Source organism: Ornithorhynchus anatinus, chromosome 1, assembly GCF_004115215.2.
Source record: "Ornithorhynchus anatinus isolate Pmale09 chromosome 1, mOrnAna1.pri.v4, whole genome shotgun sequence".
Taxonomy (NCBI): Eukaryota; Metazoa; Chordata; class Mammalia; order Monotremata; family Ornithorhynchidae; genus Ornithorhynchus; species Ornithorhynchus anatinus.
Genome location: NC_041728.1, coordinates 53481026 through 53497326, shown reverse-complemented (window position 1 = coordinate 53497326; position 16301 = coordinate 53481026). Strand labels below are relative to the sequence as shown.

At 46.7% G+C, this 16301-nt stretch overlaps 1 protein-coding gene across 3 annotated transcripts in view; it reads left to right on the top strand.

The window, feature by feature from the left end:
* Positions 1-15559, top strand: part of ITPK1 (inositol-tetrakisphosphate 1-kinase) — a 276858-nt gene extending 261299 nt beyond the window's left edge. For all 3 annotated transcript variants that reach the window (XM_029059802.2, XM_029059809.2, XM_029059816.2), the window contains one exon: positions 9179-15559. In XM_029059802.2, the coding sequence (XP_028915635.1) occupies positions 9179-9501 (323 nt within the window). In that variant the 3' untranslated portion in view covers positions 9502-15559. The remainder of the gene's footprint in view (positions 1-9178) is intronic.
* The last annotated feature ends 742 nt before the right edge of the window (positions 15560-16301 follow it).

The window sequence follows — 16301 nt, the reverse complement described above, 5'->3', positions numbered from 1 at the left end:
GGCCCGTGTCGCAGAAAGGGAAAGGGGAGGCTATTCAGGGTAAGTGCAGAAACGTCCATTGTGTCTCCGTACTGTCAACAAATTCCTCCTCTTCCCTTCCTTGCAGAAGACAAAGATTCCCAGTGTAAGGGAAGCAGCACGGCCCAGTCGAAAGAGCACAAGTCTGAGAATCACAGGATTTAGCTTCTAATCCCGGCTCTCCCAATTGCCAATTGTGAGATCTTGGGCAAGGCACTTAACTTCTCTGTGCCTCAGTTTCTGCCACTGTAAAATGGGGATTAAATCCTACTCCCTTTTATATAGACTGTGCTCCCTTCTACCTAGACAGTGAGCCCCATTTGGAACGGGGACAGTGTCCAACCTGAAAAACTGGTATCTACCCATAGCGCTTAGAACGGTGCTTGACAAATACCTTAAAACAAAAGACAAGTGGCCAGTGGGCTTCGTTTAGTCTAGGAAAGGTTTAGAAGGCATGAGCGAGGAGGCGATGGCCCACACTGACAGATGGAAATGAGGCAGGAGCAGCAGGAATCTATCCAGACCACTGAAGGACGTGACAAGGGTCAGTAAAAGAGGCCTGGAGGGGCTGACATCCAAGGTCCTTTCTGATCTCCCACCCTCCTGTCTCTCCCCACTTGAATCTATATTTCACTCTGCTGCCCAGATTACCCTTCTACAGAAATGATCAAGGCATGTCAGCGCCCCTCCTCAAAAACCTCCAGTGGTTGCCTATAGACCTGCGTATCAAGCAGAAATTCCTCACTATTGGCTTCAAAGCTCTCCATCACCTTGCCCCCTCCTACCTCACCTCCCTTCTCTCCTATAGCCCAGCCTGCACGCTCCACTCCTCTGCCGCCGCTAACCTCTTCACTGTGCTTCGTTCTCGCCTGTCCCACTGTTGACCCCTGGCCCTGTCCTACATCTGGCCTGGAATGCCCTCCGTCCTCAAATCCTCCAATCACACTGCCCCAGTCTCACTTCCTCCAGAAGGCCTTCCCAGTCTAAGCCCCCCTTTTCCTCAACTCCCTCTCCCCATCTCCCTGACTCGCTTCCTTTGCTCTAAACGCCCCCACAGCACTTGTGTATACGCATACATATCTATAATTCTATATTAATACCTGTTTACTTCTTTTGATGTGTGTGTGTATATATATATATATATCTATAATTCTATTTATATTGATGTTATTGATGCCTGTTTACTTGTTTTGATGTCTGTCTGCCCCCTTCTAGACTGTGAGCCCGTTGTGGGCAGGGATTGTCTCTCTCTCCTGCTGAATTGTACTTTCCATGCGCTTACTACAGTGCTCTGCACACAGGCGCTCAGTAAATACGATTGAATGAATGAATGAATAGAATGAAGGCTTCCCCAAGGGACTGAGCAACTCAGATCTCCAGGGGGCAGCCGCTTCAGATGTTATGATATTTTCTCCAAGTCTAGGGTTGTTAATGGCCTTTTGTCCTGTAGCTTGTCAGTTCAGTCAGGCAGTCACTCAACTGAATTCACTGAGCGCTTACTGTGTGCAGGGCACTGTACTAGGCACTTGGGAGAGTACAGCATAACAATATAACTGACACATTCCCTGCCTCTACGAGAGGGCCCAATCCCCGATTTTCCTATTCCCACACACCTTCCTAGAGTTTTTTTTGTTTTCAGTGTCAATTGCATGAACTGAGTGTATGGAATTCTGTGTTGGGCATTTGGGGAGCTTAAAAATAGAAGTAACAAACACAGTCCCTCCCTTGAGGAGCATACAGTCGACTGGGAGAGATGGTAGTGTAAATTGAGAATTACAAAATGGTTTAGACGGAGGGAGGGAATATAAACATTAAACATGAATAAATAAGGATATAAATGCATATATGCTGCAGCCATAGAGAAGCAACATGACCCGGGGGAAAGAACTTGGGCCTGGGAATCAGGAAACCTGGGTTCTGATCCTGGCTACACCACTGGCCTGCTGTGTGACCTTGGGCAAGTCATTTAACTGCTTTGTGTCTCCATTTCCTCATCTGTGAAATGGGAATAAAATACCTATTCTCTCTCCCTCTTAGATTGTGATTCCATTTATATCCAATCTGCTTTAACGCTGCCTACCCCCAGTGCTTAGCCCAGTGCCTAGCACATAGCTGCTTAATAAATTCTTTTTTATCATTATTATTATTATTGAGTGATTGATGGGATGGCACTGTAAGTTCACTGTGGGCACTTATAACAGTGCTCTGCATCTAGTAAGTGCTCAGTAGATACCACTGATTGGTTGATCAATGGTATAATCGGGAAGGTCGGGAGTTAATCAGGGAGTGCCTCCTTGCTTTTTGGGGGTATCAGAGAGTCTGACCCAGGGGGGCGATCATTCGGACCTGTGGTGGATAAATGATGCCGGAGGAAGAGGGATGATTTGGTTATGTTGGATGAAAGAAATGATATTATGAGGTTCCAGGAATCCAGGCAAGGGTTTGGGAATGGATGAGGAAGAGGAAAATCCCACATGGGAAAGCTCCCCTGCCTAACCTTCAGGAAGAAGAATCTGGAAGTCACATCCTGAAAGGCTGCCACCTCTTGATGTCTGTGGCTCATTCTGATGACTTATCACTCACTCTACATCCTAGAGTACTGGAAAAAAGTCTTGCCCACCAGTCTGTAGATTAACAGATGGCTGCTCTTTACAAGGAATTTTAGCCTCCGGATCATTTTAAATCTGCAGTTGAAATTTTTTTTTCCCTTGCATACATTCGCAGTGTTTTTCCTTACTGCCTTTTTAAAATAGCTGCAGTTTGGCAGCAGATTTCTTGGGTTAACATGTGGGTTTGGGGTCTGCAGTGTCTCCCATCCCTCAACCCCCCTCCTTTGCCTTCCTCACTGAGTTTAGGTGGTAAAAGATACCTTACCTCTAAAAATCTGCTACTGGTCTCAGCTAGAAAAATCTAACTTGCAGGGATTCCCGTCATGCATTCTCTTCCAAAATGGGTTCCTGATACCCATCTCTGACCCAGTTTGGAATCCTGTACCTGGTAAGCTTTCAGAACTTCCTTGGAAAGTGAGGAAGTGCTGCTCTGTAATCCTGCCAGAATATCTTTGTTCTCCCTGACAATGCCCGGGGACAACGGAGGTCACCGCATCTTTGTACATTAAAGCTGTCGCCAGGGAAACAGCGTATTCCTGGGTGTTTTGGGAACACTGAGTACATTTAAAACTAATCCCAGAGACCTGAGTAGCTAAGGGGGTGGACCACTTTGCTTAGCTTTCATTAACTTGTATTCAGTGTGGCCTAATGGTTGACCATGGACCTGGGAGTCAGAAAGACCTGATTTCTAATCTCGGCTCTGCCACTTGTCTGCTCTGTGAGCTCGGGCACGTCCTTTCACTTGTCTAGACCGGAAGCACAATATTGACAAGGAACATATCTGATACTTCTGTTGTAGTATACTGTCCCAAGTGCTAAGTACCAGTGCTCCACACATAGTAAGCACTCAGTAAACGTGATTGATTATCTGGGTACCTCATCTGTAAAATGGGGATTAAGAGTGTGAGCCCCATGTGAGACGTGGACTGTGTCCAACCTGAGTATCTTGTATTCATTCATTCACTAGTATTTATTGAGCGCTTACTATGTGCAGAGCACTGTACTAAGCGCTTGGGATGAACAAGTCGGCAACAGATAGAGACAGTCCCTGCCGTTTGATGGGCTTACAGTCTAATCGGGGGAGACGGACAGACAAGAACAATGGCGATAAATAGAGTCAAGGGGAAGAACATCTCGTAAAAACAATATCTACCCCTACACTTAGTACAGTGTCTGGCAAGTAGTAAGCACTTAACAAATACCATAAAAGAAAATAAACAGATGGGAATGCTAAGTCCCTCGAGCCTGGAGAATTCACCCCGCCAGGTGGACTGCTGTGCTCAGAATTGGCTGGCCCCAGCCAGTCGTGTGTTAAAAGGAGCAGCGTGAAGCAGCATTGCCTAGTAGTTAGATCACGGGCCTAAGATCAGAAGGACCTGAGTTTTAATCCCGGCTTTGCCACAGGTCTGCTGTATGACCTTGGGCAAGTCACTTTACTTCTCTGTGGCTCAGTTACCTCTTCTGTAAAATGGGGATTAAGATCGAGAAGGACCTGGACCATGTCGAACCTGATTACTTTGTATCGATCCCAGTTCTTAGAACAGTGCCTGGCATATGGTAAGTGCTTAACAAATACCATTAAAAAAGGGCTAGTGACTTACACTTCAATACCTGTATGAATCTTCTCACTTTCTCACCTTTTTTAGAGTCCTGGCCGTAACTGTACTTTAGCTATCATATCTATCTGATTTAGCTATCATACCTGATACTAACAGGTGCAGAGGTACCCATCTAGTAAAATATTGGAACTGGATACCCAGAGAGGTGTGCGGAGAGCTTAAAAAAAGTTGGCGACTATCTGTCTTTCATGGATTTGATATCTCCCTTTCAGCTTACGTGTATTCTGCTTTTTACCCCGACCCCACCACCGGCTAGGAAAAATGTCAACTAGACAGATTTGAAAACCTTTGGGCCCCAGATGCCATCAGTACAACAGACCTGTGAAACTTGGAATTGGATAGGTATGATTTCTCTCTTAGTTGGCAACTTGGGTACTTTTCATGACATCCAGAGAGCTCTTAGTAAATGCCACCGTTATTCTAGCAGTGGTTGAATGGGCCCGTGTCTGGTTCTGAGCTCTGAAATGATGACTCTGAAAGCTTGGGTCTGTGGCAGTGCTTCGTGGCATTCCGTTTGAGAGGCACCTCGGCCATGAAGGTAGGGTTCATGTGTCTCCAGAAACCTCTTCCTCTAATCCCGCTTCCACCATGTGTCTGCTGTGTGACTTTGGTCAAGTCACTTCACTTCTCTGTGCCTCAGTTACCTCATCTGTAAAATGGGGATTGAGACCATGAGCCCATGTGGGACAGGGATTGTATCCAACCTGATGAACCCAGCGCTTAGGACAATGCTTGGCACATAGTAAGTGCTTAACAAGTACTGTCATTAATATTATTATTCCTCCCTTGTACTCTCCCAAAGGCGTAGTGCCACCTGGCACCTTGTAGACAGAAGTGTAATTACCACCGATTGATTTGATTGTTGTGAAAACTTTCAAGTCCTGCATCCAGAGACCTGAGATAGCGCTTGGAAATGGTGAAAATAAATCAGGAAGTGCACTGAAATCCGTTATTTCCTTGAGAGACTAGAATGTCTGGCTTCGGTGTGAATGTAACTTCTGTTTTAGTGCCTGCTTCCTGATACTAAATGAGCCCCAACAGACTGTGGGTCTGATCCCCTAGAAGTTCTTTATGACCTCCTTTTAACAACTACTATAACTTCCAAACCCCAGTGGGTAAAAGTTTTAACCTCTCTTCCCCCCTACCCCGACCAGGTTCTTTTCCAAAGCCGTTCAAACATATTTTGCAATCATTCTCATCCGATTTCTTTTCTGGAGCCATTTCTCATAGTAGGATCCAAGTTAGGAAACAGACATGAATGGAAATTTCACAGATTGCTTTCTGTGCAGATCTTAAACCTGTTCAGATGTTTCTGTGAGCACATTCCCTGGGGTGAGAGCAGAGATGCTAGAAGTGAGCCTAGGACAGCTGTTTTTGTTTTTTTTCTGGGAGACAGAGTTTGAAGTGCTGGGCCTCTTCATTTGTCACTGGGAGGGGAAGCCTGTTAATAGCACCAACTGGCTTTGCATCTTAGTTTGGGACATTCACGTGATTTAATTAACGTCATTTATTAGTTGCTGTTATTCCTTTTTACATTTGTTGAGGTTTATTCTTGGTAAAGCAAGACACTGTATAAGGGCTGGAGAAAGGTGCAAGGAGATGATTTTAGATTTGGTGCCTGACCACAATCTTAAAAAGGTGAGGGAAACTGGGAGCAGGGTCCAAAGGAAAGTGATAGTAATGAACCGAAAGCAGTTCATTAACAAGTGAGTACTTCAATTAAAGGAATGAGTGGTAGGTGATTACAGTCGAAGGGGTGCCCCGCACGACTCTGACAGGGCCGTCCTAGCAACTCTCCCAGGGTTTGAGTGGTCCGAACAGATATGCTGCAGCTGTGTCTTCAGCTGGTCCACATAAGCGAGATAATAATGAATCATATTTATTGAGTGCTTACTGTATACGGGGCACTGTACTAAGCGCTTGGGAGAGTAGAATGTAACAGATTGGGTAGACACGTTCTCTGCCCACGATGAGTGGCAGATCCTTTTGGTGGGACTTTTGGTCCTAGAGATCGGAGGCCCTCAGCATAGTGGGAATGGGTGTCAACCCTTTCTGGACTCCGGTCTTGCTCAAGTATAAACTCGTTGGAAGTGAGAGAAAAGTAGGACCAAGGCTAAAGAGGAGCTCCGTCTCAGATCTTTAGAATGACAATTTAAGGAAAGTCACCCTCATCGTCTAAGGTGTTTATCGAGAGCTAAGGGCTGCACTGGTGATGAAAGTAGTCGTTTACAATAAGTCTCAAAGCCCATGAATCCAGAATGGGTCAGGACTGAGGTCTTTTGGAATTAATAGAGTTTTCCAGAGAAATGGAACTCTGGAAACTTGCTTTCGGAACCCCTGGGGAGGCTTTTCCTGTAGGACCTTTCCTGAGGGAGCCAGAGATGTAGCATCTCCAACTCAGAGCATGATCAAGAACACCAATGGTAATAATAGTGGTAGTATTTATTATTGATCCAAGCACTTGTTTTATCCAACCTTGACTACTGCATCTGCTTCCTTGCTGACCTCCATACCTCCTGTGTCTTCCTGCTTGGGTCCGTAATTCTCGCTGCTGCATGGATCATTTTCCTAAAAAAAAGTTCAGTCCGTGTCTCCCCACTCCTCAAGAGCATCCATCTCCACATCAAACAGAAACTCCTTACCATTGGTTCGAAAGCACTCAATCAGCTCACTCCCTCCTATCTCACCTCACTGATCTCCTTCTACAACCCAGCCCACACTCTCTGCTCCTCTAACTCAAGCTTACTCCCTGTACCCTGATCTCATCCGTCTTGCCTCCAACCCCTTTCCCACGGACTCCTTCTGTCCTGGAACTCCCTCACCTTCCTTATATGACAGACCACCACTCTTCCCGTCGTCAAAGCCTTATTAAGACCACATCTCCTCCAAGAGGCCTTCCCCTTTTGAGCCCTCTTTTCCCTGACTCCCTCTCTCTTCTGTGTCCTTTGGTCATTTGGGCATTTGAGGTTCACCCCACCCTCAACCCCAAAGCACTGATATATGTATGTATCTATAAATTTTGCATTATAAATGATAGTCATGTATTCCTCCCCCACTAGACTGTAAGCTCATTTTGGTCAGGGAACCTACTTGTCTACTCTCCCTAGCTCTTTGTACAGTGCTTTGCACAGACTGAATGCTCAATAAATACATTAAGTGCTTAGATGGTGGGAGAGGATGCATAGCTGGGAATTAGGCATGGTCCCTGTCCCTCAGGGGTTCACAGTCCAAGAGTGTAAGTGTAGTGATTATGGCATTTGTTAAGCGCTTATTATGTGCCAGGCACCGTACTAAGCACCGGAGTAGATACAAGCAAATCGGGTTGGCAACAATCCCTGTCCCACATGGGACTTACAGTCGCAATCCCCATTTTCCAGATGAGGTCACTGAAGCCCAGAGAAATGAAGTGACTTGCCCAAGGTCACAGCAGAGATGTATAAAAGGGGAAGTAAGTGGGGAGGAGGAATAGAAGTGAAGAGAAGTAATGTAAATGGGGAGAAAGGATATAAGTGAGGAGAAAGGACTGGAGACAGACACATCAGGAGTGAAGATACATTAGACCACAACAAAGACAGGTACACAAAATAAAAGCAAAATCAATAGGGGGCTGTGGCTAGAGAAGTAGAACTTCAGGCTCTTCAGGACTCAGAACACCCCATTCTCCATGTGGTTTTGTGGAAGTCCTCATACAGTTTGTGTCCATAGGAGCAGCTTTCAGTCAAACAATTGTATTTATTGAGCACTTACTGTGTACAGAGCACTGTACTAAGCGCTTGGGAGAGAACAATGTAACAGACACATTCCATGCCCACAGTGACCTTACAGTCTAGAGGGGGAGGCAGACATTAATATAAATAAATAAAATTACAAATACGTACATAAGTGTGATGGTGCCGGGAGGAAGAATAAATAAAGGAAGTAAGTCAAGGCGAAGCAGAAAGGTGTGGGAGAACAGGAAAAGAGGGCTTAGTCAGGGAAGGCCCCTTGGAAGAGATGTGCTTTCGATAAGGCTTTGAAGTCTGGAAACATTATTATCTGTTGAATATGAGGAGGAAAGGCATTCCGGGCCAGAGGCCATACGTGGGTGAGGGGTCGGTGACGAGATAGACAAGATCGAGGCACAGTGAGCAGGTTAGCATTAGAAGAGCAAAATGTGCGGGCTGGGTTGAAGTAGGAGAGTAATGAGGTGAGGTAAGAAGGGGCAAGCTGATTGAGTACCTTAAAGCCAATGGTAAGGAGTTTCTGTCTGTTGCAGAGGTGGATGGGCAACCACTGGAGCCACTTGAGGAATGGGGAAACGCTTTTTGTAGAAAAATGATGCGGGCAACGGAGCGAAGTACGGAATGAAGTTGGGAGAGACAGGAGGTAGGGAGGTCAGCAAGGAGGCTGATACAGTAATCAGAGCGGGATAGGAGGAGTGGTTGGATTGACACGGTAGCAGTATTCATTCATTCAATTGTATTTGTTGGTCACTTACTCTGTGCAGGATACTGTACTAAGCTCTTAGGAGAGTTAAATACAACAATAAACATAGATTCCCTGATCACCACGAGCTTACAGTCTAGAGGGCAGGGAGACAGACATTAATATAAATAAATTACGAATATGTATGTAAGTGCCGTGGGGCTGGGAGTGGGGAAGAGCAGAGGGAGCAAGTCAGGGTGACGCAGAGGAAGTGGGAGAAGAGGATAGCGGAGCATAGTCAGGGAAGGCGTCTTGGAGATGTGCCTTCATCTTCATCCAGCATGGGCCAGGCTTCAGGGTTGTGTCTTGGAGAGGCAGGCCATAGCCCCAACAGGTCTTTCCACTCATCGCTTTCGGTACCCCAGAGTGGAAGTGCGGTGCCCCATCCCGGGGAATCTGACAGCTTATCTGCGTCGGAGGGCAGAGGGTTCGATGGAACGAGCTAAATGATGTCTTTTCCTTTCTAAGGCTACGAGGGCGTGACCGAGTTCTTCACCGACCTCCTGAACCATATAGCATCCGTCCTGCAGGGCCAGGTGCCGGAGCCGACCTCCCGGAACCACAGCAACCTCCTGGCCGACCCGTCCGGCGGCCTGACGGGCGATCGGACGTGCGGCCCCGGCCCGGGGTGCTGTGGCCTGATGGGAAAAGACTCCTCCTGGATTGTGGAGAGCGAGACCAATGGCTCGGTGAAGCTGCAGCACCAGAGACTTGGCTACAATGCGGCCGTGTCCCCCAGCTTCCAGCAGCACTGTGTGGCCACTCTGGCCACAAAGGCGTCCTCTCAATAGCCAGCCGGCGCCAAAGACCCAGGGCAGGCATGGGGGGAGTGGAGGGGGGTCAATCACAATAACCAAGCGAATGACCCGTCACAGTACTCCGGCTAAAAGATTTCCATTGATTTTTTTTCTTTTTTTAACCAGAATAACTGATGAAATGATCTTTAGGAGGAAAAGAAATGGAAGAAAATGCCCAGAAATAGTGATCCGACCCCAAGAAAAGGGATGTGTTTCCTCAGATTCCAGTTTCAGATCTCTTAACGAGTTTACACACGCTTGTGTTTTTAACACTAGACCCTACCGTGGGACGGTTGGTCTTTGCTTTCCGTGATTTACTTTGCTGTTGTTGCCGCGATCGATGTGTGTTGGGGTTTTTTTTCCTCTTTGTAAATTACAAGTAACTCCCATGTAAAAGCCAGAGGGTGTTGAGGTGGGGGCGGTGTGTGAAAGCAATGATTCAGAGGGGAGGATTCAACTCCTCAAAATTCTTCCCTCTCCCTCCCTGGTGATTCTTCTCCCTCGCCTTCCATCTTTGTTCTTCCATCTTCTCTCATCCCCTACCTGACCTTAGAAAAGGCCTGGAACTCTCCAGGTTCTTGTAAATAAGGCCCAGGATGGTGGTGTGCTCACAGTGTGTGAGTAATATTTGAATGAGAAAAGATGGAGGAAGTGGGCATCTGCCTTGCTGAAACAGAATGCCAGAATGGACATTCAGCCCCTAAATGTTCCCTAGATTCTAGTGCCGGTCATTCTTTCTCTACCCGCCGCCCCGGGCAGCTGGACCTTGGGTATCTATCCCAGGAGCTGCCCGTCAGCCGTTGGGGAATGGAAGAGCCAGCTTAAGCCTGAAGAGCTTGGTGTTCACGAATGTCATTGAGTCATTAGTCAGGTGGGGCTGGTGGATTGTTGGGTTGGGCTTCAGCCGCAACTCCAGGTTGTGTAAACCAGGATTGTCTTGGAGGGACTTGGATTTGACTTGATTATGGGAGAAGGCTACTGTCCTCTGCTGAAGGAGATGATTTGTTTTAGTAAGCCAAGCTACACATTGACTTCCCACCAAGGGGATTGCCTACGTTCACTTGAAAAGCCCCGAACAGTCCGGCGAGACTGAGCAGAGAAGAGATCGCAATGAAGTCAAACGAAGCCGGTAAATTGCTTCTCAGTGGGGCAAGTCCTCCCTGCTCCGGTCCACGTCTAGCCTCTACCACCTCATGGATCACCAACCCAGCCATCACGAAATGAGTCAGGTGTGAGATGCGGTGCCATTCTAGCTTCAGGGGTGCCTTCCTCCAGACGGTGCAGTCCAGAGGCAGAGAGAACGTGTGCTTCTCAAAATACTTGGGAGTGCTCATCTCCCTGACCACCTCTAGGAGCCCGAGGTCGAATCCCCCTCTTAAATCCTCTTTCCGGTCTCTGCCGGGACAGACCAGAACAAAAATCTGTTTTTGAGGAGAGTGCAAACTCATTCCATGGTTGGAAGAGATAGACACTTTCCTGAAATCTGGTTTTGTGTTGTGGCTCTTCCCTTTGGAACCAGAGCGCCCCACCTCAAAGCTGAAAGGAAACCCTCCGGACCTCTCTGTTTCATGTGCAATGAAGAGACTGTCACTAAGAATTTACCATTATATACTCTTTACGGTACGAACAGGGAACTGACATGGGTGAGATCCATCCTTTGGACTTGATGGGAGGGATAAGCGGTCCCCTCTGGGAAGTGGAGAAAGGAATAGGAAAGAAGACTGAATCAGGTGGAAAATATCAAGCAGTTTAGGGGCCCATGGGCTTTGACACTGATAACATTTAGGAGGCTGCGTGTCAGATTCAGTGCTGTTTCCCACTTCTACCTTTGAGTCTGAGTGGATGCATTCAACGCCCTGGGAGAGCTGGCTTAGCCTTTTTTTGCACTGCTCTGTTTTTTCAAAATAAACTACTGAAATAGAACTGCATCGTACACTTGTTTACAAAAAAAATTGCTAAAGTGTGTTTTGTAATGCTCTAAAGTCTTAATTTTTTTTTTAAAAAAAAAAAAAGCTTTACCTTTTTAATATAAAATCCAGATCCTGGCTTTAACCAGAAAGCAGGTGGAATTTATTCATGTCACACCTGAGTGGGGTCATTTCTCTATTTTAGTCATATAATTTATTTTTACTTATCCAATGTTTCACACTTTACCCTTGGACACCGATATCGAGTAACTCTTTGTAGACGAGTTGGCATTTTAATGGGACTTAGTCAATGTGGCGCGGTTATATGGTAATTGCTTTTTCTTGCAGGAAAAAAGAATGGGTAATGAAATTTTCTGTCCCTTGTGATTTAAAGAAAAACTTAGAAGTGGAGAAAATTTGAGGAGAAGGGAATCAATCAATTTTCCAGAAGACCATTGAAGTTTCCATCCTAGTGTAGATAAGTCTATTCTAAAAGATTTCATGATTAAGTTGCTTTATTCCTTTCTTTCTTTGGGCGAGGGGTAGGGTGGATAGAATTTAATGATTTTTTTTGATAATGGTGTTTCTGTTAAGAATGGAGAGTATTTATTCTGAGATTCCACTTGCCTTTGTATGCTAGCTTTTGTTCCCTGCCTTGGTGTCCTTGGTCCAGGCATTTGGGCTTCTCCAAGTTGGGTAATAGGGCCCCAGAGTTCATCCCAGTGGGGTTTTCTCAGTGGGGAAAAGAAGATTCATTGCTGCCAACACTCAGAGGCTGCCTGTGGGAGATTGACAGTGGATCCTGGCAGTTGCATATTCGCCATCCACTGAAATAAAGCTGATCTTTGTGAGGCTGTAACCCAAAAGTAGATTTTCCTCCCTCGCCCAGGTTTCCGCAATATGCAACGGTTCTACCTCTTAGGTGGCAACAGCTTGTGACAGGCTTTGGACACGTACCTTGTTAGCAAGCCACGGTCACAGGGCAGCACTTGTCTGGCAAAAGAAGGGAATCCGCTTGACATCAGTGGCCTGGATGGGCGGCCCGGAGCCGTGACAGGAAACTGGAGGCAGAGGTTAGTCGAGGTCTTTCCACATTCACGTGTTGCTGTACCTGCAGTTCTCACGGAACCGCATCATGCCAGGAGTGAACCGTAGTGCCCTGCAGCACTGCCAGGCCTCTGAGTGACTTGGAATATTCTATTTTCTGTTCTCTGCTCTCTCTACATGTGACCCTGAGTATTTTCAAATCTTCTGTTGGGACAAGAGCTCTGTCCACCTGGCCAGCAAGTTAGGTGGCAGAGAAGATCCAGGTAAACTGGCAGGTAAGAAAGCAGTTGCGTCCCAGAGTCCCACCAGCCTTCATTCCCAGGGCATTGGCGGCCAAGTTGCAGGCACAGATTTTTTTATTGGGGTTGAACCGCCCAAGCCCCGCAAATTAAGGTGGGAGAGGTCACGGTCCAGGTTGAGGTATTAGGGGTCTCGGAGTAGAGTGAAATTTGCCATCAAGTTTGGCGGAGGGTTACTCAATGACGCAGCCTCTGGTTAGTGTTCTCGGAGGAGGAGTTGGGTTTCGGCCTTCAGATGATCACGAAAGAGACGTTTCCACTGGGTCAGTCTAGGTGAGATAGAGTTTTGAGCCTGGTAATGGCCCTACATGAAAACCAGCTCTTGACATGGGTGAAATGATGGGTTTTCTGCTTAAAACAGTATCGGTGTAATTCTAGTCCATGTGGCCTTATGAAAGCCTGCTTAAGATGGGCTCTCTTGGGTATCGCTACATAGCAGCCTGAAAAATAAAAAAAGTGCCCATCCCATTCCCTCCACCATCCTCAGACCTTCCTAGAGCTCTTGGTTCCCCAAATCCTTACCCGACAGTAATGTGACACAGGCTGGCTGTTTTCAGGCTGACTGGCAAATGTAGCTTTCACTTGAGTGCTAAAAATCTATATTTTTTTAATGAATAGTCTATAACACATACATATATAACACAGTAGCTGTAATAACCCAGAAATACCCCACCTTATTGTCTCCCACTTTTCTTTCTTCACTGGTGTCGCTTTTTTAGCTTTAAGGGTGCTTTGCGGAGTCATCGCATGAAAACCAGCAGTGGCGTCCAATAGTATTTTCATTTGAAGTCTGTGAAACAGTTTCTGAAATGTAAAAGATGAAGCTTGGCCCCTTTCAGACACACAATCTTTTCTGTTAGCTTGCTGATTTTTCACTTGTTTAAATGGCATCTTGACCTTCTTTGACCCCCAGAGCCGGGTGAATCCACTCCCCAGAAACGATCCAGTCCCTTCCGTGCTTGCTTCAATTCCCATTCCCTGGGCCAAGTTCCTGTTGTAAGCGTGGTGTTCAGAGAACTTCCTCAATAGTTAAAAACCCTGCACCCTCCCCTAGCAGATCGAGGGTGGGCTGAAGTTCATCACGAGCCCCACGGGTCTCCCTCCTAGCAGTCCTTTGGGTTGCCAAAAGGCCGGACTGACCGAGGGCTCTTTTGTGTCTCAGCCATGACTCCCAGGGTGTCTGGAACAGTCTGTGGAGCTAAGATCAGTCCCAGCTTCCCCAGAGAGGCTTTCCGCAGGCCCTGGGCCTGGCTGAGTAGGAAACTGCCCCCTCTGGTCAGATGCGTGGCCAAAAGGTGGACTGGAGTCCTTCTTGTCCTTCCACTTCTCTTCCTCTTCCTTCTCCCCCTCATCCCATAAGGGGAGTGCTGGACCAAATCAATCTTGGGCTGACTCCAAAGGATTTAGGCTGCTCCAGGCCAGTCTTATGACTGAAGAGAGAAAAAAAACAAGCTGTGGCTTCCGACTGTGGCTCCCAACATGGGTATCGGCAGTTCCTGTGGAAGGAAAGCGCCTTGTGGACAGGAAATCTCATCTACCAACTCTGTTGTTCTCCATAAGATAGAAAGGGCTCATCACATAACTTCCACCAGGCCCGGCGTTTCTGTGTCTTCCGGAGCACAGTGGCCTCCGCTAGCATTTCCCAATCCGATTAAGAATCTTACATTCTCCTGACGGGGTTGGCCCATGGACCTGCTGCAAGGCAGCTATGTCTTTCCCAAAGTGTCCATCCTGAAAGGTACGTGGGGTCAGGGCAAGTCCGGGGAGCTGCCTGCAACGCCTCGTTACCCGCTTGTCGGCTCAGTGTTCCAGCAGAACCTGTGATCTGGATCTTGTGCCACAGAGGCTTTGAGAACTCGCGAGGTCCCGGAGAAGAGAACAGTTACAGAGCCGAACGTCTGGAGAGAAACGATATTTTAGCCAGATTATCAAAGAGAAAGCAGGTTTCCTTTTGTTGGGGTGCAAGAGCCAAAGAGGCTCTCAACTTCCTCACCAACCCCTCTCTGATTTTTGAACCTGTAGTTCTTGGTTCCAAATTGCTCAATTGTTCTTGTCAAAAGGCTTAGGTGTGCTCTTCCCTCCTGATGCTGGCAGCTAGTCCAGCAGGGCTTTCTTGTCTCTTGGGCAAAAAGAAGGTTGGATGCAGGTAATCTTGGGAAGAGATTGGATGTGTGTTATTTTTTTTTTAATTCTATTTTCTCTCTTTGGAGTTCAGCCCTTCTCTCCCCTCTTCCCCTGGTCTTCATGGGTTTGGTGGGCAGTGATAGCTCCCGAGCCAAACTCTTCTCCCACTTACAGATCCTTCTTTGGTAGTGTCACCATGATGTTTGCGATTGCAGAATACAGCTTTAGAGTGTTAACAAGTGTGTTTCGTGATAACGTAACTTGCTTCAATTCTGTTTGCAGGCGACCTTTACCAAAATTCCAAGCTGTTTTGTACTTTGTGTATATAATATATATATATATATATTTATATATATCTAGGAAATATATATAATATATATAAGAATCATGGCTTACTGTAAAAACCCAAACTCTCTGTTACTTGGCTCTTTTAGTTTATTGCATGACTTTGTCCATGTGATGATGGTAATGATGACGGTGGTACATCCTGGGCCATTCGTTTCAGCGGCCAGTGATCCCGTTCTCTCTGTTTGCCAGTCAGCTGTGAGAGGCACTATTTTGGTTTTAACAGTATGGTGAAATTCAGTAAGTATTGTATTGTTGTTTTCTGTAATTGTTTTGGAGACAGAACTGTCCCTTGGAGACACACGAAGAAATAAATGCCTTACAACATCAGCCACTCTGGATTGCATTTCCTTAGGCTGCATCTTCCACCAAAAGATGTAGAAACATAATAATAATAATTGTGGTATTTGTTAAGTGCTTATTATGTGCCAGGCACTGTACTAAACGCAGGGGTGGATGCAAGCAGATTGGATTGGACACAGTTCCTGTCCCACACCCTTAATCCCCATTTTACAGATGAGGTAACAGAAGCAAAGAGAAGTGACCTGCCCAAGGTCACACAGCAGACAAGAAGCGGAGCAGGAATTAGAACCCATGACCTTCCGACTCCCAGGCCCGTGCTCTATCCACTATGCCATGCTGCTTCGTGGCATCTCTTAGGGGTCCTCACCATCCCTCTGCCCCATCCTTAAACTGTGAAGGTGAGTGTCTTTCAAAGCAAATTAAACACAGTCTCTGCCTTCTAGGGAGAGACTTTCCTTTTTCAATTCTCTAGACAGTAAACCTGTGGACAGGGAATGTGTCCATTGTATTGTACTCTCCCAAGCACTTAGTATAGTGCTGTGTGTGGAATAAGCGCTCAATAAATATGATTGATTTATTGAAATCAGCACCAGAAGCCATTGGGGCACCTCTTGGGCCACCTTCAAGATCTCACACAAATCTTCAGTCTGAGAAACCAAGAGTTCAGTCTTGAAGAAAGTGAAGCAATTTGACTGCTGGAACCTCCACTACTGGCTGGAAGACAAACTGGGAACTGGCTGCCTCCGGCGACCGCTGAAGCCAGTGGCCC